Below are 27,734 nucleotides of genomic sequence, written 5' to 3' on the forward strand. Positions count from 1 at the left end.
CTGGACAACCCAAATCACTACCCTTCCCACTCAGATGTAAAAAGCCAGGCAGCAGCTCTGCAGCCCTGGGTCATACCTTAGTGGCTAACAGGCGGGTCAGGTAGATTTCGGAGACCATCTTGCTGCCCCGGTCACCCTCCCGCTGGTCCATGTGGTCGTGGTTTTTTACCAGGTGCCAGAGCTTGGTCCCACTCTCCAGGTCAGGGGTGATCATGGGGGTCCGCGAGCGCAGGCTGTCCGGGCTGCTGGCTGTCCGCAGCATGCTCTCTGCAAGCACCGAGCAGAGCGGGACACTCGTACCCTGCCCACCTCCGCCTCGCCACCAGCCCCGTCGTCCCCCTTCCCTCCGCACGTTACGGCTGTGAAACAGGAGCTTTGGGATCCAGCCCCTGCAGCCACCATGGACCAGGAGCTCTGCTAGGACTGTCATCGCAGTCTGCCAGGCTACATGCAAGACATGCAAGCCTGGCTGACGTACAGGGGCCAGGAGCACTGTGGAAGGGACTCTGCAGAAGCCTGTCCTGCTCCCAGCGCACAGGTGCTGGGATTGCAGATGGCTCCTGTGTCAGTCTGAGCTAACCACACTATTCCCTTCCAAACCAAGGCTGAAGTACGCTTGCCAGCGTGTTTGCTGGAGTCCTCAACTTTGCTCATTTAAGTGCAAAGTGCCTCTGTGCCTATTTTGATTAGAATTCAGGGGAATAAAAAGAGGGATCACCTTAGCAGCAGCCATCTGACACACGTCTCTCCCTGGTATCTGACATTGCAAAGAGAGGTGGCTCTGAGGGCATCTGCTCTCCAACACCAGAACAAATACAGTGGTACAGGACAGCCAGGGTTTTGAAGGACCTTGTTCACGTGAGCCACTGTTACAATCGCCCGCCCCGTGCCTTGGTCTGCAAGCCCAGCCCAGTGCTGCCTCCCGTGCCAGCACAGCGGAGGATGCCCCTGAATGCTCACCGTATCTGCTGAGGGACTTGGTGAAGGTGGAGGAGTTGGAGATGTTGTACGCAGAGTTCTGCTTGGGCACCAGGGCTACTGAGGAGCCGTCTGTCACCTGAAGGCAGAGATAGCATGAGCAGGCTGCGATACTGGAGAGGCACAGGAGGAACAGCCCCCACAGCAGGGACAAACCAGCCCAGGGGTGAAGCTATGCTGCGCATCACCCCAGGAACGCCCATCCCCAGCAAAGGAGACCTACATATCTACCTCTGCGAAAGCTCGGGCAAAGGGGTCAGAACAGGAACACGCCAGACAACTTGGCACGAAAATGGCTAAGTATGGTTGGAGCAGGAAACAGCCTCTACGAGTCCCAGAGATGCCCCATTTAGTGCTTCCTTGAACGGAAGGACCATAAACATGGGGCACAGACACAAAAGTGACTGCAGAGCTCCTGGCCATGCCCCTGCATGAGCAGCATGGTCTGGAGAGCTGAGCCCAGGCCCTGGCCAAGCTGAGGAGGGAGAAGAGATGCTCCAGCTCAAAGCAGCTGGTGACTGCTCAGTGCTTTCCCCCATGGACAGCCTTACCTGGTAGTGGGCCAGGGTGTTTAGCCTCTTCCAGTCATTGTCAATCTTTGTGGTGACATCTTCGTCCTGCAGTATGATCCGGGCCATCCTGCCCTGCCGCCACTCTGTCCCCATGAGGGAGAAGGGCTCGTGGTTAGAGGGTGACAGGAGCATGAAGCCAAGAGCAAGGGTAGGAGCACAGTCTGGGCATCAATAAAAGAGCTCTTGCACCACCTTCTGAACCCCAAGACTGATGACTATCAACACGGTGTTGGGCAAAATCTTCTTTCCAAGTACTCAAGGAAAGACAGCATCAATTTGACCCTGGCTACCATTTCCTTTGCTCCTCTCCTCTTCATTCTCCCGCCCCTCCTTTAAGAACAAGACTATTCACGCTGTTCTCACCTACTGCTGGCCTCCTTGGGCCTCAGCCACCTCAAGCCTGCAATCCAGCCCACAGCCAGAGCAGAGGAGGCTCCTCTCCCCATCCTCTCTACTGGTGAGACCCACACCCTCATGCCAGGCGTCCCCACACAGTCAGTGCCACCAGCACAGTACATGTGAGCTGGACAAGCACAAATGCTCTGGTCCTGCCAGGTCCCCGCTCTTATAGGAGATGTCGATTCTCCTGCCTTGAATGGTTTTTTTGGCACTTTTGCTCTTAGTCACATCCCTGCTCCCCACAGGGAAGTGCCTGGCCTCTCCCTTACCCAGGTCCATGTCTCCGGCTTTGGGTCGCTGGGAATAGGGCACCCCCTTGTAAACAGCGTCCAGCAGCTTCTCTTTCACCTGTGTGATGGTGTCGCAGTTCAGCACCTTGACGGGGATCTCCGGGGCATTCTCGTTCTCTGGGTTCACGCAGTTGAGGGTCTGCACAGCACAGAGGGGCAGAAAGACTCGAGCTAGAGGCTGTGACGCGCTGGCTGCAAAGGCAGGTCCAAGGACACAGGGCTACAGCTGCCTAGAGGCCATGTCTTCTCCCCTCCCTGGCCACTGCCGAGCTGCAGCCACATGGCACGTTCCTGCTCCCCCTTTCTCCCCACCTCTCCCTGCCACTCTCAAATCTCCAGCTATTCCTAGAAAGGCAGCACAGTGTCAGTGAAGGAATCCTGGGCCAGCAAACCATGCCGAACTCACTACAACCTGTCTAGCCTGAGCAATGCCCAGGCATACTCCGCCCCCTCCCAACCCCACCTTGGTGGAGATGGAGGTGGTGAAGGACCAGCTGCGGCCTCAGCCAGGCGACGGGCCCGGCTTATCATTCAGCTGGGCAGCGGAGATGTCTGATATGGAGGAAGAGAAGTATCTCTACATCTCCTGCAGTAATCTCAAGGATCTGGCTTTGATGTCCACCCAACATGAGCCACTGGTTGCTCCCAGGTAGCATGTGCTCAACAGCATCTCTGGCCCTGTACCTGTCAGGGCTGTGGGGTTTGCTGGGAGAGGGGTGGAGGGGTATTCAGTTCGTGTTTAGCTTTCTCAGTTCCATGGCAAGAGCAAACCTTGCCATGCAAAGGCCCCTTTTCTGACCCTAGCCGAGATGGGTGCCACACCGACAGAGCAAGAGGCACCCCAAGGATGCCAGAGGGAAGAACAAGAGACAAACCACTCTCTGGAAAATACTTTGGGTGCCTCCAAGATCTTGTTCAATAGCTGGACCTAGCAGTCCTGGCAAGCACCAGTACCAGTGAGGCTTCCACTTGCACTAACCAGCATTTTGTAGTCAATCTGCTGCCGGATAAGCTTGTCTTCACTGAGGGAGTAGCGAGCCTCTCCTGTAATGGCATCAATGGGTCCCTTCTCCATCTGTTGCTTGATGGCGCAGTAGAGCATGAAGAGTGGTTCCCCAGCACACTCCTGCGGGACAGGGGATGGAGGAGAGGGAGAGAGAGGGGTGAGAAGGTGCCAGGCACCAGCTTTGCCTTTCAAGAACCACCACTGTGTCAGGAGCCTGCTGTGGCCCTGCAGCGTCGAGCCCCATACATGGCTTTGTAGTCTCCAGCCCTTTGTCACAACTGCAAGGAAGGGGGCACATGGCAAAATTAATCCCATGAAGGAACTTGTTCTTTCATTCCAAGCCTGCTGGAGGTTGTTCCCTTGTCTACCAACCCCTAGGCTCAGCTTCCCCAAGTTTCCAGACACTCTCTGGTGAATTCTGCTCATTCTACAGGCTAAAAATGAGCTACAACGGTTAAATTCAGGGCTAGTGAAGAGCAGACTGAGTCTGGGGACTCTGTGCATGGGATACAGCCTATCTTTCGAGCTGGCCCAGCCAAGCACTGAGGACTGGAAAGAGCACGATGCAGTGGGACAGCCTGGGGACTCTTGCCCAGGTATCATAATGCAGTTCTGGCATCTGCCAGGAGCCCAGTCCCACATGACAGAAGGTCAGAGGAGGTTTCCCCACGACAGCTGGTCACAGGGATGGAAAAGAAAGAGAGCAACTCTCTGACAACCCTACCCCGAGTCTCCAGCTGATGGAGGGGGCGAGGTAATGAGGTTTCCTGCAGTTAAACCATTTGCTACCTACATGTCCCCACAGCCAAACCCCTACAGTCAGAACCAGCTTTAGCCACCAGCCAGAGCCACATCAGCTTCTATCTCACAAGTGGGAGGGAGGGAGACGGAAACTGGACCAGACGCTTCCCCCAAAGTTGCTGGATGCTGGAACTGCAGCAACCCAGGAAAAGCAAAGGACCTGCCAAGGTTGGAGGCACCAACCAGCCTGGAGCCATGAGTTGGTGTAGGGGGCTGGAAGTGGATGCTTCTCTATCACCCAGGGCCTCTTCCCTGAGCTGCATCACAATGAGCCCTTCCAGAGACAGGCGTTAGCCCTAACAGAGAGAAAAGGGTACCGCGGGAGCAGAGGGAACAAGGAGAAGTCCCAGCAGATTTTACCCCACCAGCCCTCGTCCTCCCTCCCAGCCGCCTCACAAATAAATTGTACTTTGGTGCAAAGTGCGGCTGCTCTCCTGTCACCATATGCTGTTAGCATCTCGTTAGCATCTGTGGTAATTAAAGAGACAGCTGCTAACGAGCAGGAACAGGCATACATCATCCCCAGACCTTCCGACAACATGCCTGTCTTTGAAATTATATTTCATTTGCAAATTTGGCTTCATTAAGTCAGCTTGGAAAAGTGTGAGACCCAAGGTGGGTGCCACACTGTGCATTACCAGCTGCCCGGCAAGGCGGGAGTGCCAGGCTGGCCGCAGAACGGTGAGTCCCCGGGGGCTCCCACAGCATCCCGAGCCCACCCCTCCAGATGCGGTGGAAAGACTCAAATTGCTTCTTTCAGTTGCTTGTAAAAACTCCTCGTAAAACTTCCAAGTCTGTGGAAGTGGCATGGATGGAGGATAGCTTGGAGCAGGACTCCTGCTCACAGCTGGCATGCTGCTCCCATCTCAGCCCATAGATTTCCCTTCTCCAGAGAGACGTCTGCTGCCCACCAGTCTGCAGCTCCGCACCCACCTCTGGGGATCCCCAAGAGCAGTGGGTACAGCCCTTCCCGCACTGGTGGCCTGGTTGCACTCCAGGCATCACAGCGTCACCTCCTCTGCTCCTCGGTCACTGCCTGGGCTGATGGGGAATAAATCTCTTTTTGGACATGTAGATTAGAGCTGGTCCTATGACCTCCCCAGAAGGATGGAGGCATCAGTGGTCCTGGTGATGGGTACATCACTCCTCCAGCACCATGCAGGGTTCTGGGGGCTTCTGTGTGCTGCAGGATCCTGGTCCCCTGTCGGGTGACCTTTCAGGCACCTTAACGTCAACTGAAAGAGCCCCTCTGCCCTGTCCCTCTGGCTCTGCACATCCTTCACGTTGCAGCTTGGCTACCCCACCTGTTCCAAATGTGGGTCCCACCCTTAAAATGCAAAATCTCACTCCCAGCCTCACTGTCCCCAGTGGCTCTTAGGGACTGGAGCCACGATGCTGCCGTGGGTCACAGCTCCCGGAGCCACTACAGATGAGGACAGTTTAGGGCTCTTCCCTGACAGACACCAACAAAACGAACAGGGACCATAGAAAGCAGCACTGGGTAGTTGCACCGATATGGCCTCCATTGGGTGGGATACAGGAGGGGACAGCTGAGATAGGGCCGAGCGGCCCCTCAGGTTGATGGAGGGCAGCCTGCTGCCCATACGCAGCCATGTCCCCCGCTGCCAGCCCTGACGCAGTTTGCTCATTGCTGGGGGCCTGAGGGAGGGGGGCTTTGCAGGGGGTGGTATCCGTGCGAGCCGAGCTGGAGGAGGCCAGCTGCAAACACCCTCCTACACGCACGCACTGGTACCTCAGGAGCAGGCTGAGGCAAGCCAGCGAACGCTCAAACTGTCTTATTGACTAGATCTAGTTCATCAGGCACCTAATATTGTGCATTTTTCAGCACTTGTCTCGATTTATCCCTCTCCGTTTCCCCAGGGTGTCTCATTAAGAGTCTGATAAATGCTACTACAGGGTCTCTGTGAAAGCGCCAGCCCGCGATGGCTCCCCGTGCTGCTGGCCCTGGGCGGGGGCGGCTGTCCTGCCCCTGTCCCCATCCCTTGCCCCAGCACATCGTGGCCATGCGATGCCAACCACCCGGCCCTGCTCTGGGCAGGTTTGCTGAGAGCCGATCTGGCAGCTGGGCACACATCTGCCTGCCTCATTTACGTGCACAATTACCACGGTTTGGTGCAGTTTCCCTGCTGGCAAACTGTCTGCTGTGATACCTCTCTGTCTACTCTACGGGTTTCTCCTGCTTTTGATGCCACCTGTGATCCTCACTGCTGGGAGGCAGGTGGAACCAGCCCCATGGGTCTCCTCTGGTGGGACCTATCCAGGAGAAGCAGGAGCACAGCCTCAAGTCTTCCAGTCTAATTCAAGTGACCCAAGCAATGTAGTTTCAGTCACTTCCCCAGGGAGATGATCCCCAGCGTAACAAATCTCACAGCCAGCGGGTTTATCCAGGCCCTCCACATATGTTCCTCCTGTAATGGTGCATCTAAATCAGACTTCTCTCTCCTGCTGCTACCACTCAGAGACCAGAGGCGTTTTCCCACACCAGAGCCATGGCGTAGTCAAGGACTTTATAAAAAGGCATTGCCCTGGTCCCATCCTCACATCTCTCTCCCATGCCATTCCTCACCCTCAGACCTGCCCCGCACGGGTGATGCGCCTGGACGCCTCTCCGAAGGGGGACAGGGCTGTACGAAGACAGATGCAGGACAGTGGTGGCACATGAGCTGATCCAAAGCAGCTTCTGAACAAGGTGAACGTGCCCCTGTCACCTGCCCACATGGCCCAGCCCAATTAGGGACAGGCCAAGGACATCAAGTCACATACATGAACGCAACATCCCCAAACACTGCTGTGGGTGTTCAAAGGCTGCGCACTGCGCTTTGCTCAGCCCAAGTCCAACCGTGTCCACTTCAAGGAGCCCTGAGGGAGTTTATCCACAGCAAGAGCTGCTCTTCCCTGTCCCCCTGCAGAGCCCAAAGAGCCGTCGGACCGTGTCCTACCCGATCCCACCAGGCACTGCTGCTGCAGGGGCGGAGGGTGGCCCCCACTGAGCAAAGCCCTGGCATGAAGAGGCAGCAGGAGGTTTGACATCTCCCCGTGACCAGCACAGCTTTTCTCCTCTCCCACCCCTGGAAAGCAATCTACACTCCACGCTACAGCTAGATTTTTATAGATACAGGCTATCCCTCGACAGAGGCAAAAAGCCAAGTGCATGTAAGTGATATTATAAATCACCTCTCGTTGACGATCACTTGAGTTCTGCACAGACTCCTGCTCGCTCTCATCTCTTGGCTGGAAATGGTTCAAACTCTCTTTATCTTAATGAGGGATGAAATTCCACAAAAACGGCTGCGTGCCACCCAGCCTCGCTGCGCTGACGCCAGGCAGGATCCCAAGAAACAACTCTGCTGACTGACAAACCAGAGGCAGGACCGCAGGCACCATTCACCCCACTGGTGTCATCCCAAAGCAGCAGCAGGACCAAGCCGGGGGTCCACAGCCTGGAGCTCCAGCTGTGCAACCCCCATGGCCACTGGTGCGGCTCTAGCGGGTAAAAGCACCAGTGCAGATGGCATAAATGTTCTCAATATGGGTTGGATGAACCAGTGGTAAAAACAGCCCTTAGGCTTTGGCATCCTCTTCCGTTAACCTGGTAGAACTGGGAAAAATGTGAATTCAAGCTAACAGGGTCTACACCCTCGTGCACACGTGGTGGAGGGAGCTGTGTCCCTGGCTGCCAACAGGCCCCACGGGGCATCCATCCCCACTGGGGCATCCCCTCCAGAAGGAGGGGAAACAACAGCAGAAGTAGAGATGCCTGGGGGAAATGACTCCCCTGCCATGGAGCATGACGGACCATGGAGTGTCAAAGAGATGAAGGAAAAGCAGCAGCAGCACATGACGAGTGCAGCACATCAAACTACAGCTCAAACAGGCAGAAATATCCTCCGATCAGAGTGACGTCTACAGAAGGACCACTTCCCAGGGCTCTTTCCGCCTGAGCTGCACAAGCAGAGGCAAGGAGGGAGGAATGGAGACCACTCCGAAGGGATTCAAGACTCAGCTGAGCTGCTTCAGATTTATTCTTTCCCTGGGCACCGTTTTTAAAAAGATCTCAAACTCACTACGCATGAAGCAATCCCAGTCTGGATTTCATTTCTCAGTCACAGCTATTTCCCCAAAAGGAGACCCAGAATCACTAATCACATCTCAGAAAGCCGGGATGGGAACGGAGGCCTGGGAAGCGCTCTCTGCTCTGGGAGAGGGCAGCAGTGCTCAGCCCAGGCTTTGGGTACCACGCTGCCTGTCCCTGCAAGGGCCACGGGGGGGGTGGGTGGGGGGGGTGCCACCCCTTCCCAAACTCACCTTCAGAAACTTGTACAGCAGAAACGTGAACCAATTCGTCAGCATCTTCTCTGCCACTGACTCCGTTCTGTAGGGAAGGCAGAGCAAAGCTGTCAGCAGAGGATATTAAAGGTCTCTTATCTCACCCCTCGCCACCTCAGCCTTGGACTGTGGCTAAATTATTTTTGGCTTTAAAAGGTTTTGTCTGGAAAGGCAGGAGCCTCGAAGCAAAGGGGCACAAGCAGACAGGCAAAGCTCTAGTGGGAAAGCCTGCCCATCTGCAAGGCTGAGCCACAGCAACCCCCCAGGAGGGAGAAGCAAATTGGTCTCTAGTGTATTTGGAGAACCAGAGAGAGCTGAGCACAACCTTGTCCCATGGGAAGTCTCACCCAGGGGATGACCAGCTTTCTGCTTCTTTCTGGTACTTTCTACTTCAATGAAGTTTGTTTCTTCCATCGTGTCCCACCGGAACCAGGCAGCTCCCTCCACAGGAGGACCGCATGAGAAACCCAAGCCAGGAAAAATGTCACCAAACCTACCTCGTGCTCCCCAGTTAAAGCACAACCTGAAGAGAAGAGCTGAGGTTGCAAGGCCAAGGCAGATCCTGACCCACTTTCCCACAACAGGAGCAATTCCTCCCACATCACCGTGTGCCTGGATTAGCTGGAAGCCCCTCTCCCCACCTGGAAGCTGCTGCTGACTTCTGCTCCTGCAATGCACTCAGTACCACTATTGCCCTGACACAGCCCCACCAGTACTGAGTGACATGGGACTTTCCCTGCAACCCCCAAAGTAGCCCTTGATCTCTACAGCCCCAAAGCCCAGGACCCACAGCAGAACCATCAATACTGCAGGGGTAAAGAGAGTTTTCCCCAGCAGCCTGTGCCAGGTCTGCTCAGGAGGACGCCTGGGGTTTGGCACTCAGCAGTGGTGATGGTGAAGCTTTAGGAGGCCACCCTTGCTCTGCACCCTTGCTTCCCTCCATGCCCCTGCCCTTGGGCCGGCATCTGGGTGGCTCTTGGGCAGGGATGCAGAGCCCTGCAACACAGAGAGGGCACCAGTCCTCTGGGACACGGCCTTGATTAAAGCCACCACTGGATTTATGTCTGGAGACTTCAATCCCCATATGGTTTTGGTCAAACTTATCCCCAGTACTAATTCAGCTGAAAACAAGGGGATTAAAGGAGGAAGGAGTAAAAGCAGTGGCTGGAAGCTTAACGTGTTTTCCAGGCACCTTTGGAGCACTGTGCAAAGACGCTGTGCCAGGCTTAGGATTTAACCCTTCCCTGCCTGCACGGTGGAAATCCCAGGTCTCTGCGTGTCTCCTCAGAGCAGGCTGGCGATGTAGGAGCTTGCGGTGTACAAAGCTGCAACCGCCTGCTCCAAAAGGAGTTTAAAAATCAAGTCATGCCTCTCAGCTTTTGGAGATGCAGTTGAAAGAAGCAGTAAAAACTCCCTTGAGAAAACCTACATATTTCCCCTAGTTCATGCATGGTTCAAATCCAGATGCCACATGCTCCAAAGCAGCATGGCAGGGAAGGTCCACGGGATTCGCCTGTGTCTATTTGGGACCATCACCATGCAGCATGTGCACGAGGGAGAGCAGGATCCCACAGGATGGGGGTAAGATATGGTGGGTCCAAACAGAATGTGGGAACCTTGGGATGCTTGTATGGCAGGCAGGACATGCTGCACCAGCAGAGGAGAGGGACAGCCTGGCACGAAGGGAGCTGAGGGCAACACATGACCTGGCTGAACCAGGCAGCACTACAAGGGCAACTTAACACGCCTGTCTCTGCACCACAGCCTAGTCTCACTGCTGTAAGATTAAAATTCCCCTTAACACATCCATTATTTTTAAAGTAAAAATGCCAGCCAGCCCCTCGACCCTCTCTGGTTAGGCTTCTTCAGCTTATCCAACCATTAATCATCGGATCAGCCACTTGCGAACACAGATGCTCCTGAAAGCACAAGCAATACGAATAACCTCAGGGACATGGCTGCACTCCTGTTGCAGCAGGGGAATGGATACAAACGTATTGACTCAAGAAACAAAACCCAGAAGGAACCCGAACCTCAGAGCCACTAGAAGGAGTCCCACTGCCCAATGCCATGCCCAGCAGATGGGCCAGGAGCGGTTCCCAATGGCCAGATGGTGGGTTTAGGAAATCCACTTTCCCAGAGTTTATTCAAGCTGACTCAGGGTCGTATGGTCCCTTCCAAGGCTTTCCCTCATCCTAATGGGGCTTAGCCCTTTTTGCCCTCCCTGGAATAGTACAGCTGTCCTTAAGCCATTAGGGAACAATAATACCTGAGCCTCCAGGGGAGAGAAGCCTTCCTGCACCCATGAGAAAGATTAATCCATCAAGGGGAAGAAAAAAGGGAGAAGAGAAGGGTTGTGGGGAGAAAGCCAAAGGAGGGGTGGTCTGAAGCTGTTTGGCAGACACCCTCCCCAGCCCCAGACCAGGTTCTTTGCTGACAAGCCTGTAACACTCATCTGAAGTGCCACCACCCAGGCTCTGGTGGATATTTGTCTTTATCCACGATAGAGCCAGATGCCACAGCAATGGGGAGATTATCCAATAACAAAATAAATAAATAATAGCTCTATCCAGTTAGATCGATGTTAATCCAGCTGCCCTGGGTGGTAAGCACACTCTCACACCCAAGAGCAGAGCTAATCAAAAGGATAAAGCAGCACAGCCCTCAGCACCGGTTGCTCTGTGCTGCAGTTGCAGGGAGAACAAAGTATTTTTGTTAAATATCATAGAATCACAGAAGCACTGCTCAGGGAGGCACAAGCAAGGTACCAGCCAGGGGACCTCGCCCCTCTCCTAAGCCTCCTGCAGCTCCACCTGCAACGGGTCCTCGAGCTCCACGGCTGGGGACCGATGGTCCTGGGGCTGCTGGCTCCCTCCACGCTCGTGGAGGCTGGGCTCTGCCCCTGTGCTGCTCCCACGGCTCCGCCACTGCAGCTGCCGGCCTCCCCACACCGCCTTTTATTTATATTTTATTGATTTACTTCAGGAGATGGAAATACAGTTTAAATATTTCAGTGGAACTTGATGTCATGGAGGGACGATAAGAAGGGCAGAGCCTAAGGATGCACTCAGGGAACAGGGATGGGGGACAGGGCTTGGCACCTCCAAGACCCATCCCTTTCCCAGCCAGCCACAGCTCTGCACTGCACCCCGTCCCTGGCACTTTGCTAATTAGGTGCTCTGAAAAATTAAGGGCACCCTTGTAATGTGATAAATGAAGCAGAGAGTAAGAAAGCAATGTGCTTAGAGAGACTGGCCAAGGGAAGGTAGCAGAGATCTAACTTGGACCAGCTCACATCTGTGTCTTCTCCAGGCATCTTCCCAGGGCCAGGCACACAAAGCCCAAAAGGCTTTGACTGGTCTGGGCACGGCACGCACGTTGGTTGACGTCTGAAATATGGTTTGGTTTTCTTGAGCCTTTCTGGTGACATGCCAGTCCCATGGCTCTCAGCCATCCCTGCATCTCCGCGGGAGGCTGGTGGCAGCGGGCTGGGGGAGGCAGAGGTGGGGAGGCACGGCAAAGCGTGTGATGGGAGAAGATGGCACAGAGGCCCTCGAGCTGGGTTGGTGGAGCTTATTAATTGTTTTTGTTCAGCACTTGGTGTATCTTTCAATATTCATCAGTCCGTGATGAAGGAGAGCTCAGAGCTATCGTTAAATATTGATGGGCCAGGCAGACTCACGGCAGGGCTTGGCAGGCTGCCTCCTGCCTGCGCTTCCCCCTGGCCCCGGCGAGACTCCCAGCTTGTGAAGATCCGCTTGGCTTTCCCAGGAAAACCTCCATGTGCCTGGCAAGGTGGGCAAGCCCCGAAGAGGCAGTGGGAAAAGGAGGACTCTTGCCTGCTGCCAGCCGCAGAGGCACCCATGTAGCAAGGCAGCTGCCAGGCAAGAGCTGCCCCACATGCTGAGAGGTGCGGGGGACTGCCTGGTCACCTGGCGAAGGGAAGGCAAGTGGGAGCATCACTGTGGCAACATGCAACAGCGCTTGACACCAGAGTGCATCCTCCCGGCACGAGTCTGTGCAGCTGGCGGCATCTTGCTCCCTGCTTCCCAGACAACAGGAACGCACAAGGGCCAAACCAGAGTGAGAACAGCCCATGGGCGACTCCTGACTTCGTGGGTCCAGGTGGTCTTACATCCCTCTCACACTTGCACACAGACAGGCAAGGAAGTTGGCCACAGACCCTATGCCAACACTGCCACAAGCTGACACCAAAGCCATCACTGATGGCATCCCTGAAGGACACTGGCTCCTGTCCACATGCTTAGAAGAGCCTGGGCACTGTCCCACAGCTCCAACATCTCGGATGGTCACTCACCTCCGCAAGAGCAGCTTGGGATGGTTCTTACTTTCCAGGTTCTTCTCGATGAGATCGGAGAGGAGCTGCTTCAGCACACCTGTGGCATACTCCATCTCACCCTGCAGCGCTGTCATGATGAGGGAGGCCACGTTGCCACGATCCCGCATGGAGAAGCTCCGCTGAGCCTCCAGAGTGCGGATGAATGTTAGCAAGAAGTGCTTCTTGTTCAGGAGCTGCCCAAAGAGAGTCAAGGACTTCTCCACATTTGCCTGAACCTGCAAGGATAGAGCAAAGCTGAGAGATGGGCACAAGGGGGAGGGGCGACAAGAAGAAGGTGGCTGGGCTGCACAAGACCCTGGATTCACCCTCATCCCCTGAGAGGAAAGGATGAAAAAGGGTCAAAAAGCAGCTGCATTTGCTCTCTCCATACTACCAAGCTTCCTCTTCGGTGATCAGCCTCAGCACCCTCTAGAAGTATTATCTAGTTGGTAATATCCCAGCATTAGGTTAACACAGTGATGTATATATATGTATATACATACACACACGCTCCCGTACAAAGACTCTCTCCCACGTGTGTGCAGGCACATACACACACTTCCCTCCTGTAAACAAACACTCTTTCTCTCCCAAACATACACACAAATTCTAACTTTCAATCTCAGCTAACAAGCAGCTTGATTCCCACCCAAGTCACTGCAACACATGCTCTGGGTATTGCACAGAAAGCAAATAAAGCCACAACCCTGAGCTCCGCCAGCAGCAAACCCGCCTGGTTTTGGGGGGCTGGTTTTCAGACAGAGAAGCAAACAGCAGAAACCTGGCTCTGCACCACTCCAGACACAGCCTGAAATATTCCTTTTCCTCTTGAGATATATGAAGGTGTATTCCTGGGCATACTTGGCCACATAGGATCCCGCATGGATTAGGCTGGGATGCTTTCACCCCTGCACTGCCATCATCAGCCCAGCTCTGATCAGCCCTAACCTCAGAAATGAACATTTTTACAACAACATTTTTCTCATTGGAAAAGATGTTTTCCTCTGAATAAAAGCTTTGCTGTGGTAAAACATCCATTTTATTTTATTTATTTTTCCCCCCTCCTTCCTGATTGGTAGAATAAGTGAAAAATTTCATTTCACGTCGATATTTGGAGACAAAACAACACTTTTCATTTCAAAACACCAGCTCAAAATGAAGAACAGGGTTTTGACACATCAAATCATTTCACTTCAATCAAAACTTTGGATCAGCACTCTTCAGTGAAATTCCTTGCAGTTGTAACTTCCTCCTCCAAAATACTCTTTCCCACTGGACAAAAACCTCATTTTCTACCCAGTCCTTGTCAATTCTGCAATACAAGTTCCCATGTGTCACTGTCACCCTCGTTACCCAGGTGGGTGGGAATGCCTGCCCCAGAGCATCCCAGAAGGGTGATGGGACAGTGACAAAGTCTCTGCCCCCATCCTCGGGGTTCCTCTCATGGACACCACGCAAGCAAGCACGTGGCTCAGTTTCCCTTACTGCAGGTCAGAGGATAATGTCCTGCTAGGAACAGAAATGCTTTACATTATGTTTTCCCAGAGTCCCCCCCCTCCAGACTACATGGGGACCTCAATGCAATGATGCTGGTAACTCAGGCAGATGCCCGAGGTTCAGCAGCATCAGCTGCTCCCTGCGTGGATGCAGAGATGCCAGTTGATTCCTCAGCATGGGAAGACCCAAGAGCTGGCTAGAGCACAGTGGCTGTGCTGGAGACCCACCAGTAAAACTGGGGCAGAGGGAGACATGATGTATCCCCACCCCTGCACGTTGCTGGTGCTTTTGCAGCCAAGACCAGGCAAAGGAGACCACAGGACAAGAGGCTTTCTCCCTTTAGCAGAGCAACAGGATCTCGTTAAGATGGGAAATGGATCCTGCCCAACAGTGACCATCCCACTGGAGCCTTGGCAGGGAGCACAAGAGGACACGAAATCCCCATCACAAGCAGCACGGCCATGCCTTAGCCCCCCACATGCCTGTCACCTCCCTGGGCCCCCGCGTACAACTTGCTGATCATTAGCAGAAATAAATGAACAATACTGAATTAAATATTTAATCAGGCTTAAATTCGCACAAAGCAACAAACCGCTCCCCCAAAATCTAAAGTGAAAGGGAGCTGGTACCGACAGCCCAACGCTCGCTGCAGATTAGCGTGTGCGTGAGCAAGTGCCATTTCCTTCCCGTCACTTGCAATAGCTAATGTTACACTCTGAGAAAAGAGACAAATAAAAGCAAACCTGATTAAATTATATGAAGCTTACACAACTGTAGTTGCTTTATTTAATCTCTTTTGGGGATTTTTTTATTAATTTTTTTTTGCTCCTTTGAAACTTTAACCCCTTGTTTCCCAGGCCAGGCTGAGCTGGTGTTCTGTCTGAAGTGGGATGTTTTGAATTAAAAGCTGGAAGTGGACGAACTCCCACCCAGCCCACTGCAGCCAATGCAAAATTCCTCCTCTGATACCCTTTTTGATACCCTTTTCACCCCTCTTTCTTTAGGGAAAATCCTTAAGAGCAAGAGCAGAGGCGAGAGGAGAGCCAGGCTTTGCAAAGGCAGGAAGGGCTGTGCCCCAGGGAGGGCTCGCTGGAGCCTGCTGCAGCTCTGAGCATCCGGAAACCCGAGCTGCAAGGGGAAATCCATGGAAACAGGTCCCCACCGCCCTGCGGAGCTGGGATTAGGGACCACGGAGCAGGCAGAGGGCCAGGGCCCCGTGCTGTAGCCATGCTGGTGTACAACACCAGCACGTGCACTTGCAGTTGGTAAGAGCCTGTTGTGTTGTAATTAGTGACCGTGCATCTTGCACCAGGGCCAATTACTCCTCCTAAACACATTGTGAAGCCCACGTCGACATTAATTACTGTGCTGGGTCAGCAGTGAGGGGAAGCTAAGGTCACCCCCCCCTTTCTCTAATCAAGAGCGGCCTCAGCAGCCCAGCAAACGAGAAGCCAATTGCTGTGCAATTGCACGCACTAAATTAAACAGAGGTGGGGAGGCCGGGAGAGGAGAGGGAGCTGGTTTGGGGAGCAGGGGAAGGATGCCAAGGATGGGTTCTGCATGGGGAAATGGAGCCAAGCAAGCAGGCGATGTTGGACAAGCCTGCTAGAAATGAGCGGCCGGTCAGGCATCAAACAAACCCAATTGGATAAAGCAAGTGCTGTAGAAAATTACAGCAGCAATGATATTAATATAAATATTGACATTAATGTCAGAGAGCACAGTAACCATTCGGCAGCCGGTCCGCATTCGCGCCGACTGCTGCCCAGCAAGATGCTCTTTGCTGTACCACACCAGGCCAGCATCAACCAGAGCATCCCTCCAGCCCGATGCCTGGGGCACAGGGGTTTGTGCAGGGGCACATCCCCAGCGCGAAACACTACAGAGACAGACAGAACCACACCTCCATCTCCTTCAGCACGGGATGGTCTTCTATCCCTGGGAAGAGAACTCGCATGGCGTAGGTGCGGTAATCCAGAAAGGGGATGCCAGCCCCATCCAGGTCGTTGGTCAGCTCATTAATGTCAGTCTGCAGCTCAGCGAAGGCTGGGGTGGGAAAACCAAAATTAAGCAACATATACCAGAGTCCTGGCACCCAGCCTCTGCCGTACCCCCCAGCACCCCACGGGTGTTCCCCCACCCAGCATGAATCAGCTCCGCATCCCTCCCCCCATCAGGCTGTGATCACCCTCCCCATCTCACAGATGGAGAAACTGAGCTTCGGAGGGTGTGGATGACTTCCCCAGAATAAATCTAGTGACAGATTTGGGAACAGGACCACCAGGTCCCAGGGGGCTCAAATCAGCCCCCCCCCAGCACTGACAGCCTCCCAGGGATGCTGGCGGCCACAGGGAACAGCAAGGCCTGAACAAAGCCAGAGCTTCTGGGGGAAACAGTAAGCCTAAACCACAAGAATGTCCTGATTTCTTTTTGACCTAAATACTACTCTAGAGAAGCCTGAACACACCCACCCACCCTGGCACCTCCTGATCCAAGCAGAGGCAGCCCTGATTCCCAGGGGAACATGATGCTGGGGGGAGAGGGCACAGGGTGGGGGTGGTGGGGGGTGGGGGTGGTGGGGTGTGTGTGTGTGTGTGTGTGTGTGTGTATCTTGAACCTTTAATTGCACCTACAGGTAAAAGCTGACGGGAGAGGAGTCCTGGAGATGCACCAGGGAAAGGGGTTGGGGTGGGGGGGAGAAAACCCTCAGAAAAATCAAATTAACGGCACTTTAAAGGGAGCCGAAAGCCAGGCAGAGGACTGCAGGCTCGTCAGCCTGATGAGAAAAAACAAACCGTCAGCTTGAAAGGCGTGCTATCTTATCTGTAACTAGTGGGACTAGAAAAGAGAAAAGGCAGGGAAGAGATTGTGCCTTTTAATTAAAAGCAGATCCTTTTATCTGCCAGCTGTGGGAGACAAGACACCATCCCCTCCACCAGCTCCCTCCCCTCTCCCTGTCACCAGTGCCATCCGCAGGCATGTGTAGGGATGAGGATGTGGGGGGGATTTGGGGGAGCAAAGGGGCTTTTTTCTTTCCCCTTTTTATTAGCTCATTTTCAGTGCCTGCTCCAGCCACAGCACCCGGGCTGGTTGTGGCTTTGGCTGGCAGGGTCAGGGCCTTGGGAGCCAGCTCAGGGGGATAATGGGCAATTAGGTTTTATCAGCAGGATCATACAAGGAATTCTGTCCAATTTCACAGTATCCCTCCATCACGTAATGAGAGACCGACTGCCCGTTCACAGGCAGCCCTCCCTACCCTCCTTACTTTCTTTTCTCCCATTTGGAGAAACAGAGGGGAATTCCTTAACTGGAAAAATCCCCAAATCCCACCCAAAATGAGTTCATTTCCTCTGATAAAGCAGCTTTGCCCATTCCTATTCCCTCTCTGGAAGGCAGTGGGGAAAGAGTAGGAGTACACTGAGCCTCAGGATGGTTCGAGACCCTCCAAGACCCCCACCATTAACAGCACAGGGATCCCTCACCCTCTTTGCACTCCAGGGCCACCCGAGACTCCAGGTTGTCCATCTGCAGCTGGAGGCGTTTCAGGGTCCGGTCGGCATCCCGAGACTTGCGCTTGTAGGCGATGAGGACAATGATGATGATGAGGAGGAGCAGACCACCCCCACCACCAATCCCAATGATGGCAGGCAGGGTGAGCAGGCTGTCCGAGTAGATCTGCAGCGTCCCTGGGGAGAACTCGAACCCTCCAGCCTTGATCTGCACCGTGGTGGGGGAAAAAAACGGACCTGGCATCAGGGGGCATGCGCCCAGGGCAGCCCTCCCCACCGTGCCCACTGTGCTGGGAACAGGGGGATGACGGATGTGGAAAAATGCAGGGATGGGTAAGGACTGGTCCGGAGCAGTGCAGCACACTTTAATGAGATGCAGGACACACGCTGCCAGCACGTGTGCGGAGTGGGCAGAGAGTTTGATGTCTCATTCAGACAACATTACAAGAACAGATGGGATGTGAAGCGAGTTCCCCCATGGGTGGGGAGTCTGGGGGGGACCATGCTGGGTCCCTTTCAACCTGGCAGGGTCCTGAAGCATGAGCACTGCTGTGCTACAACCCCACAAAGAAGCCTTCCTCATGGCATGAGCCAGCATCAGGGGGAAGGGGTGGGACCCCGCCGCCCTGGCCTTGGCACAGGCTGCGCCTTGGCATCCAGCGGGGAAGGAGTTTGTTGGCAGGGTCAGCCAGGGCCACCCAGGGCACAGGAATGCCTGGCTGAGCGTGCTGGGGAGGGGACAAAGTATTTGGTCCTACCAAAGGTGTAATTAGGGAGAGTAATGCCCAGGGAGCACAGGAAGATGGCTCCTGAGGATGCTCCTGCACGTGCAACAACTATCCACTCCTCATCCAAGGATCAGCATGCAGCAGGGCCGGTGCCAGGATAAAGACTGAATCTCTGTGACACACGGGACACAAGAAGCAAAGGCACCGGTGTCAGTACTTACCGTGACTTTGTGCTGGCCGGTGAGGTTGGGGGACTCGCAGAGGAGCTGGGTCTCAGAGACGGTCAGGATGCAGGGAGTATCTCCGATCAGCACTGTGTAGTTCAGGCGGGAGTTGCCAGCAGCTGGTGGGAGCAGGTTCCTGCCCTTTGAGGGAACAAGAAACAAGACTGTCAGTTCTCGTGCAATGGGGAACGCTTAAAAAAAAAAAACCCACACAAAGCCAACTCATGCTCTCACAGTGCAGGACTTTACCCCAGGAGAGACAAAAAGCCACCTCCACAAAGGAACACGTGGCTAGCCCTCCGCCCGCAGGCACCAGCGCCTTACCTTGAGGATGAGGGGAGAGCTGGGCTTCAGCTCCAGCATCCCTGTGGGGCTCAGCGGCTCAAAGACAGGGTCTGGGTAGTAGACGAAGTTGGTGGTGTTGATGATCAGCAGGGCCTGGACGTTATCCATGACGAAGCCAATCTCATCCGGGCGGTCACCGACCTCCGGAGGGCTCCGCACAGGGTTGTCAATGGAGGGCGCGTAGCACACCATGGTGGTGTCGTTGTAGACGGTGCAGTTCTGCAGGAAGCATGGACCAAGGTCAGACCTAGCTCCTGACAGGGAGGTCAGGATTGGACCCCAGAAGGATCTCTTGCAAGCAGCGGCTCTGGACACTGAGCTCGCTAGGCACAGGCTCTTTCTGTCACTATCCCGCAGACATCCCATAAACCTCTCATCAGTTTTGCACACTCAGATATCAGCCCTCTCCGGGCAGCACCTGGCCAGAGGCTCTGCAGGTTGATCAGTGCCTCTCTTTGGGTGGCAGCCTCTGGACTTCAGCCCTTCCACGCCATCACACCTGACGGGCAAGGAAAGCGCCTTCTGCCCTGCACTGCAGAGGGACAGCATCCCTCCTCCTTGAGCCCTGCCCCCAGCCCCAGCCAGCACCACTTACGTTCTCCCTTTCAGAGCTGCTGTACTTGGCCCGGATCTTCGGCTCTTTGATGGTGGCCAGGTTGGTGCCGGTCACAGTCAGCAGCGTCCCGCCGCTAGTGACATGGAGACAACAGGTTAGGAAAGACAGCTTGGTGCTGGGTCCCCACCGCTGGGAGGGAAGCACCCATCCTCCCCAGTCAGATGCCCATCTGCCCCAACCTAGGCGAACCACAGTGCCCCAGGGACTTCTCATCCCACCCAGATGTCACTAGGACTGGCAGGATCTGGCATGTACCACTGCCAAATCATCTCAGTTGACCCAGTGGCCAACGAGAGATGTAAAACCTGCTAATTAACACTAATATCCCACCCTGTGTCTGGGTTTGGGATCTGAAAGCAGCTCCCAAGCTAAAGGAGACCAGGCATGCGCAATGGGAAAGCATCCCGATGAGGAGGAGCTCCTCTCTGCCACTGCCTTCACCACGCAGGCAGTGGGTGGCAGGGCAGGCTGAGCCCTGCCAGGTTTTCTCCATGGCTTGGTGTTAAAAGCCCCCTGGCCCCAGAGAGCTTGGCCATGCCCCTGGGGAGCTCACTCCTCATCAACGGCCTGGGGAAGGTTTCCCTTGGCACTAGCTCTTAATGGATTCCTTCGCCTCCTCTCCAGCCAATTGAAACCTTTTAGAAAATATATGTAAACATTTCAAAAAATCCCCCGATGGGAAATATTTTAATTTTATTTGCCGCCGCCAAATGTCAAGCTGAAATTAAGCAGATCCAAAGCGCTCTCTGCGCTTGCCCCCTGCCAGGCTGAGCACTGCAGGCCAGGAGTTAGCAGGGTGCTGGTACCCAGCCATTGCTCACGCTCCTCTCGCCACATCTCTGGAGCACGGCCCAGCAGCTATCGCAGCAGCACTGGAACGTACCCATCAGAAGGGGGGGACCCATGCAGAAAACAGCTCCCCATGCATCCCATAAGCTCCCTGCCAGCACCCAAGCACTCCACAACTCACCTGTTGATGCTCCACTCAGGATCGATCTTCTGGATGGTGGGGTCCTCTGTGTAGTTGTACTTCACCTCTGGGTTGCTCAGCTCTGCCCGGTTGATGTTGATGAGGATGGGAGAGCCGCCGGGGGCATGCCCAGGGGGGGTTCTGCACCGGATCTCACGGGCGCTTCTCCTGAGGCAGAAATGCACAGCCCATCAGTGCCAGGGCAGGAGGCAGGCGAGGTCAGCCAGGGATGGCCACTGCTGCCCTGAGCCCCCTGCCCCAGCTGTCTCCCCTTCTGAAAGTGCTCCGGGGAGTGGGAGGAAGAGAGAAAGGAAGAAGAAAAAAAAAAAAAAAAAAACCCACCCCAAGAAATGAAACAAAAGGCAGCCAGGAAAGGCTGAGCAGCTCCTGAGCGCTCCCATCGCGCGGCTGCTGCAAACAGCAGCGATTAGGGCTGATAACCAGTAATTACCGGAGGAAAATATTTAAAGAGCCGCTCCATTATCATCCCTAATCTAAAAATTATCCACTTCATGCCTCAGGGCTTTGTGCTTTTAGAGAAAAATCCCTGTTCTTTGGGCTTTCCTGCAGCCTCTGACACACGGAGGTTTCAGGGGAGATGCCTCTGGCCACCTGTGGCGTTTGGATCCTGGGGTCCCTCCTGGCTCCTCAGCACGGCCTCCCTGCTGCTGCTGTATCTGGGGGTCCCACTGCCTCCGGGCATGTCTGTCACCCATCCTCCACCACCCTTACCCTCTGTGCCCCTCACCATGAGAAAGCACAGGGCCGTCCCCCAATGGTCACAGAGACGTTGCTGCCAGCATTGAGGTGGTTGCCTTCGATGGCGATCCAGGTGCCGCCGGAGAGAGGACCACGCGCTGGGACCACGCGGGAGAAAGTGGGAGTCTGTCAAGAGAAAAGAGGATCCCTGGTGTCAGGTGGGTTGGGGACTGAAACCCGCATCCCCAAGCAATCCTGAGCAGGTGATGGGGCCACAGAGAAGAGGGACCTGTGGGAGAGCAGCAGGGCATGGTGCTAAGGGCTGGCAGTGGGGAGGACCACGGTGAGGCAGAGCAGTGGCAGCCTTGGAGAAATTCAACCAACACAACCCAAAGCCTGCCCAGAGCATCCCCACCTGCCCCCTGATTTTGGGGGCCAGAACTCACCCAGAAAACCACCCAAAACCGCCCAGCATCACCTCCCACCTGCAGTGCTTGACCTGGCCCCTGGTACAGGGCTTACCACAAAGGTGAAGCTCTTGGGGGACGTGGCCCGGTAGTTGGGCGAGCAGTCACGGATGCACACTTCAACCCGTGCCTCGTGGACCTTGCTTGGGCTGGCCTCTCCAATTTCACACACAATCCTAAGGGATGTGGGGAAGGAACCCTCAGTGCCCTAGCACTGAGAGGCTCCCTGTGCACGGTGGGGATGGAGCAGCTTCAAGAAAGGTCCCATGTGCCAGCAGGTTCATGAGAAACCAACACGGTGGCTGTTGGCACTGCCAGCCCTGGAGGAAGCTTCCCCAAAGCCTATGCGCTCCTCCCAGAACAACCACAACCAGCAGGTACTTCTCTCCCAGTTCAGCCCAGTCAGCTCCATGTCTTCTGCAGCCACGGACACCAAGTGAACACCCGCACCCGTGTCTCAAACCCACCGAGGTGATCTGGAGCACGCCCACCCCTGACCAGGTACTTACTGCTCAGCGCTGATGTACTCGCTTTCGATGGGGATGCACATCACTTTGCCGACTCGAACACCCCAGCGAACATCTTCAAACTTCAGGCCCAGGTTCTCACCGGTGATGGTCAGACGGGTCCCTCCTTGCCGGGGGCCAGTTTCAGGGAACAGCTAGGAGAAAGCACGGCCCATCAGCCACGGGAGCAGAGCCATGGGGGCACGTTGCTTAGGCAGGCTGCAGCCTGGGCAGCCACTGGATGCATGTTACTCCCCTATAAGCAGTGAGGAGCAGAAGGGCGATAATAGATAAATGCCAGCGCATCTGTAAGGAGCTCACAGAGAGGAAAAAACCTCCTGAGTGACAGCCACATCCCCAGGAACAAGCCAGATGTGTCCAAGCAGAGGGTTGGAATTTGGACACTGCTGCCTCACAGGTGACAAGGACACCGATGGGAAGGAGACAGGGCAGCATCAGCCACGGCTCAGCTGGGCCAGTGAGCAAGCACATGGATCTGCCTGGCTTTTGGCCAGGTCCCATGTACCCAGGGATGAGGTCCCCATATCCAAGATGTCCTCAAAGGAGAAAGCATCTCCATCAGGTCCCTGCACATGGCAGGCAGAGGGGGAAAGGATTTCTTTCTTGCCAGCAAACCCTGTGCCGGGGTCAGCTGGGAAGGGAGAGGACCTCACCCCAAACACCACGCCTCATTTACCAGGATGATGCCCAACAAAGCGAGCAGGTGTGGCCTGGCAGACAGCAGCGGGATGAGGAATGCATGGAGACACGTACCCACCGCTACCTCCAACCAGGCAATTAGAGGCAGTTTTACACCAGCGCCCACCTGCAGCGCTAACCAGGATGAATGGCAGGGCTGCGCGACCCCGGCTGGGACCAGGGCCAGGGTTGGGTCCCCAGAGACACCCAGACAGAGCAGGGCAAAGGCAGCTGCAGGCAGCAGGCAAGGTAGAGAGTAACGCAGGCTGTGTCAGCCCAGGAGGAAGGTGCCTCCTGACCCAGGGAAAGGGACTGTTTTGTTGCAGGTGATGCCCTCCCCTGCTCGTGCTCCTGCAGTGCTGGCAGAGACGCCCTTTAGCACCAGGAGACATCTCAGCCAGCGCTCAGCCCAGCGGCTGGACAGGCTCACGCTACGGCCATGCTCAGCTGTGGCCATGCTCACGCTGCAACCAAGCACGTGTGAGCTCTTGGCATTCCTGGCAAATCTAGGCGGCTGCAACCCTGGGGCCAGCTGCAGCCTCTTCTCCTCCTTTTCCTCCTCCTCCTCTGCAGAGGGCTCGCTCCTGGACATCACCCCCGCAGCGAGGAAAGGCAGATGAGTGAAAGGTGGGAAACAAGCAGCAGCAACAGCAATTGTCCGCATCCCCGGCCCCGATGGACCACGTGGAGCCAGGGGCTGTTTCTGCACAGCCCCGCAGCAGCCATCGCCTCTGGGGTTAATCACCGTCCTCCAGATTCACACCGAGATGATCACCTTCAGCATGCTCCAACAGGGACAGCCAGTCCCTGCTGCACACAGGCATCCGGTGGGATGTGTCTGTCCCAGGACAGTATCAGAGCTAGGACTGGCACCTGGTGTTCCAGCCACAACTCACAATTTACAGGGCAACAACACTCTCTGGGGCTGCAGGGAACCACTGTTTGCCTAAACCCAGCTCGGTCCCTGCCCAAGTCCAGGATCAGAGCTCATTATGGTTGGAGCTCATCAGGTTGGGTCTTCCCCCTAAATCGAGCTCCGCCGGAGCGGCTGGCAAGAAGTGGCTGTTTGTTTGGTGTTTCTAAATGAGTGTTAAAAGCTGCTCCGGCATGTTTGATTCCTCCTGCTCTGTGGGAAAGCTGACAAGGGCCACACGTTTGGGGAGAAATAAGCCCAGGAATGAAATTACATTGTTGGCCACCCAGCGCAGGGAGGTCACAGCTAAACAAGGTGCGCAGGAGGAGGGAGCGGACGAGGAGAGCAGGGGCTGCTCCAGCCTCTCCTTTCTCCCTTTCACCTCCAAACCCCTGGCCCTGACAAACACCGCTGCTTTCCTGCTAATTGGTTTCACAGGACACTTTTACATCAACAAGCAAATGGCTGCAGTGGGCTCACCCCCAGCGCCAGCAGCCACAGCAGGGCCAGGAGGTGCTGAGGCCAAGGGGTTCCCCCTTCCCGAGGAAAGGGATATTGCTCTGAGGGTCACAACCAGCATCAGGCAGGACCCCGAAGAGGTTTGGAAGGGGGTTGTCCCCACCACTGAGCAATAGGTAAGTGATTCTTCAATCCAAGGTTGAAGAATCAAGGTCATGTCCCAGCCCAGCCCCACCATCCACGAAGACAACAGCAACCCGGTGGGCTGGGCAGGAAGAAGGCTCTAACTCCTCCTGAAATCACAGAGGACTCTTTTCCCCCACCACCCCGTGCTGCCCCCTCTGCACCAGGATGCTCTCTGGACCATTTCCAAGCCTGCCCACAAGCAGGGGTGTGGGACAGAGCTGCACAACAGGCAGGCTGCTGGAGGAGCATCACACCAACAGCTGTGCACATCCACACCGACCACCAGCTCCCAGGGGGCTAACGGAGCAGCACCAAGGTCAAGCCCACCTGCTAGCAGATCTGTTCCTGCTGCACCTGCCCTGACTGCAGAATTTCATAATGATTCAGGTTGGGAGAGCTGCTACCGAGGCTGGCCATCGTCAGCGGCTGGGAAGCTGCTGTGAGCGGCGGGGGTGTGTATGCCTGCAGCCCTGGCCATACAAGCACGAGACCCGGGCGACCCGGGCATGACCTGGCCACTGTGGTCTCCACTCCCACCATCCCCAGGGGTCCAGCTTTGGGAAGTTCAGTCTGAGCATGGTGGGAAGCCATCAGGGATGGGGAGCCTGGTAGTCCCACACAGCAGATGTCCTTGTAGGGCTGCAAGCTCTGGGGCTCAACCCCACTCCCCCAGGAATGGATCCCTTCTCCTGCCAACACTCCACCAGCCCCACACAACTCTCTGCAGGCAGTATTTATTGCATGCAGGGCTCTTTGCAGGCAGAGATATGCCCAGCTGGGGGGCACCCCCTGCTCCACACGCAGCTGCCACCCAGCACACTGCAGCACCGGTACCCTACAAGAGGCGTGGGGAAAAGGCACGACTCTCACTTCCAGCTTCCATCAGGTAAGACACTGAAACCCAAACAGATCAGACCCAGTGCTAAGACTCCAGTAATTAACACAAGCGAAGCCCAGCTAGCTGTGGATAAACAGAAGGTATCCAGCAGAAATACCCCCCAGTCCCTCCTGCACTTGGAGCCTGGCCCAACAGGCATGTGAACATTAATATACACAGTCTTATTAAGTGGAGGTCATAAAAGCTGTCAGGGAAGGGGGATGATGATGAACTACTGGCCCCAGAGAGCATGATGACATGAGGAGGAGCAACCTGGAGCCACAGCTTTCCTGGGATCCCAAAAGCCCAGTGCATAGGGGTGGTGGAGAGAGGATTTTAGCCTTGGAAATGAGAGTGACGACGAGATGCTCAGTCCTAAAAACTGACTAGAGATTTGGCTGCTGTGAGGTGCCACCAGCAAGCTCCATCCCCATCTCCATCGCCATCCCAGCCTCCCAGCACAGGGCACCACCACGCATCCGTCCCCACGTACCTTGGTGATCTTGGGGTCAGTGCAGCGGCTGTTGCCGATGCTGGCATGCATCCAGCTGCTCTCGTAGGCCAGGCAGTGCTGCCGCAGCGAGCAGCGCCTCTCCAACACGCACCAGCCACACTCGAAGCGCGGGTCAGCCTTAAGGCACAGACCGCAGCTCTCCCGCAGGGCCGAACACTTGTACAGGTGGGCTGCAATGGCAGGAGGAGCACGGGGGTCAGCGTAGCCCCCCCAGTCCGTGGGCACAGGGTTCTGGGGAGGACACCCATTCTTGCCCCCTCCCAGGGTAGGACAAACCCCATGGGCAGGAGGCACCAGCACCCTGGACTCAACACAGGGGCAGAGCTTTTCTTGCAGAAAAGCCCCTTGTTTAGAAACCTGCCTGATTGATGCAGCTGGAGCATCACTCCTTTCCCTAAGGCACTGGTGCAAACTGCGGTTGAGGTTGGGGAGAAGGGTGGGCTGGAGGCTGGGGGGGGGGGGCACCGGGCTTCTTTCCCACCCTGTTCCCATCCCTCACTCACCTTGGATGTTCTGGGGGTTGTCGATGACAAAGTTCCCATTCCAGACCACGGACAAGTTGACCGGCAGGTCACTGATGTCATTCCCTTCATAGAAATACTGCAGGAGGGAACAGAAGGAGGCAGAGCCTGTTAACCAGTGAGGCAAAACGCGCTGGTGAGGGGCACAAAGAAGCATACAGCCTCATTATGTGGGTATCTCCCACCAGCCCAGAGGACAGGGACAGGGCCCTGGTCCAGACTTGCTGGCTAGGAACAGAGAGGTCTAACAGCCGTTGGTCAAAGCACTGGATACACCACATGCAAACCGGTACACAGAACTGGCAAAAAAAAATAAATAAGCAGAATAGAGGGTTTCTAAATAGACCCAGAACCCATTAACCCGAAGGTCTGAAGCTGCTGCTGCTGGGAGAGAAGGAAGCAGATGGCATCTCTGCAGCACACACGCACCTCTCCCTGCCAGGCACCCGAGCCCTCCCCTATGTTCTTCCCGCTCCAGGGATGCTGAGTTGGATGTTTGAGATCACGCTCATCACTAGCAAAGCTCAGGAAGGACAGGCTAGACAAATGGCAGGAACAGATTTGGTAGAGCTGCCCCCGACACCCAGAGGGAGGATGTCCCCCATGGTCCCCTCGAGCCCCATCGTCCAAAACATAATGACATTAAGCTGTGGCCACATGGCCACCGGGGGAACAGAGCCAGGCACCACCATGATGACATCCCAGCCCTTGGAAAGATCTTAGGAAAGCATCCCTCTCCTCCACACACCATCTCTGCACCAGACCCCCCGCTGCCCTGCTCCCAGCCCCGCACCATGCTCAGCCATCAGCCATACCCTACTCCAGGACCGGCACCACCACCCTGATGCCCCAAGCTCCCATGTAGGGTGGTGACACGAGGGGATCCCACCCCCAGCTCCAGGGGACCCCAAACTCAGGCCCCAGCACCTGCTGCTATCCAGACATACCCACCTCCGTCTCTCCTTCCAGCCTGGCCGATGCCTCCTCCCCACCCAAACCCCTCTCCCCTGCCTCGACACCGAGCCCCAGTCCCGGCAACCCCATCAATATTCCCCGCACAGCCCCTGCACGCAGGCGGAGAGGTTTAATCGATACAGAGGCAGGAAGGCAGTTGGAACCGTCCCTGACAGCTAATGACCTCCTTCGGCAAGAGATTCTCCGCTCCTCGCCCGAGAAAATGACAGGCGTGTCAGAAGAGATTAAATGAATGATTCATGGGTTGCTGGAGTTTGTTAGGGAGCGGCGGCCGCGCCGGCAGCAGCTCACCCAGCT

At 55.5% G+C, this 27,734-nt stretch overlaps 1 protein-coding gene across 1 annotated transcript in view; it reads right to left on the reverse strand.

The window, feature by feature from the left end:
- PLXNA1 (plexin A1) overlaps positions 1-27,734 on the reverse strand; it is a 121,489-nt gene that overhangs the window by 12,081 nt on the left and 81,674 nt on the right. The window contains exons 11-28 of the mRNA XM_056336479.1: positions 26,445-26,541; positions 25,921-26,111; positions 22,297-22,448; positions 21,843-21,963; positions 21,370-21,506; positions 20,622-20,789; positions 19,631-19,724; positions 19,015-19,254; positions 18,688-18,831; positions 17,712-17,946; positions 16,133-16,275; positions 12,712-12,968; positions 8,373-8,439; positions 3,219-3,365; positions 2,219-2,378; positions 1,530-1,633; positions 961-1,057; positions 77-267 (exon numbers count right to left, since the gene is read on the reverse strand). Of these exons, the coding sequence (XP_056192454.1) occupies positions 77-267; positions 961-1,057; positions 1,530-1,633; positions 2,219-2,378; positions 3,219-3,365; positions 8,373-8,439; positions 12,712-12,968; positions 16,133-16,275; positions 17,712-17,946; positions 18,688-18,831; positions 19,015-19,254; positions 19,631-19,724; positions 20,622-20,789; positions 21,370-21,506; positions 21,843-21,963; positions 22,297-22,448; positions 25,921-26,111; positions 26,445-26,541 (2,745 nt within the window). The remainder of the gene's footprint in view (positions 1-76; positions 268-960; positions 1,058-1,529; positions 1,634-2,218; positions 2,379-3,218; positions 3,366-8,372; positions 8,440-12,711; positions 12,969-16,132; positions 16,276-17,711; positions 17,947-18,687; positions 18,832-19,014; positions 19,255-19,630; positions 19,725-20,621; positions 20,790-21,369; positions 21,507-21,842; positions 21,964-22,296; positions 22,449-25,920; positions 26,112-26,444; positions 26,542-27,734) is intronic.

Source organism: Falco biarmicus, chromosome 4 (assembly GCF_023638135.1).
Source record: "Falco biarmicus isolate bFalBia1 chromosome 4, bFalBia1.pri, whole genome shotgun sequence".
NCBI lineage: Eukaryota > Metazoa > Chordata > Aves > Falconiformes > Falconidae > Falco > Falco biarmicus.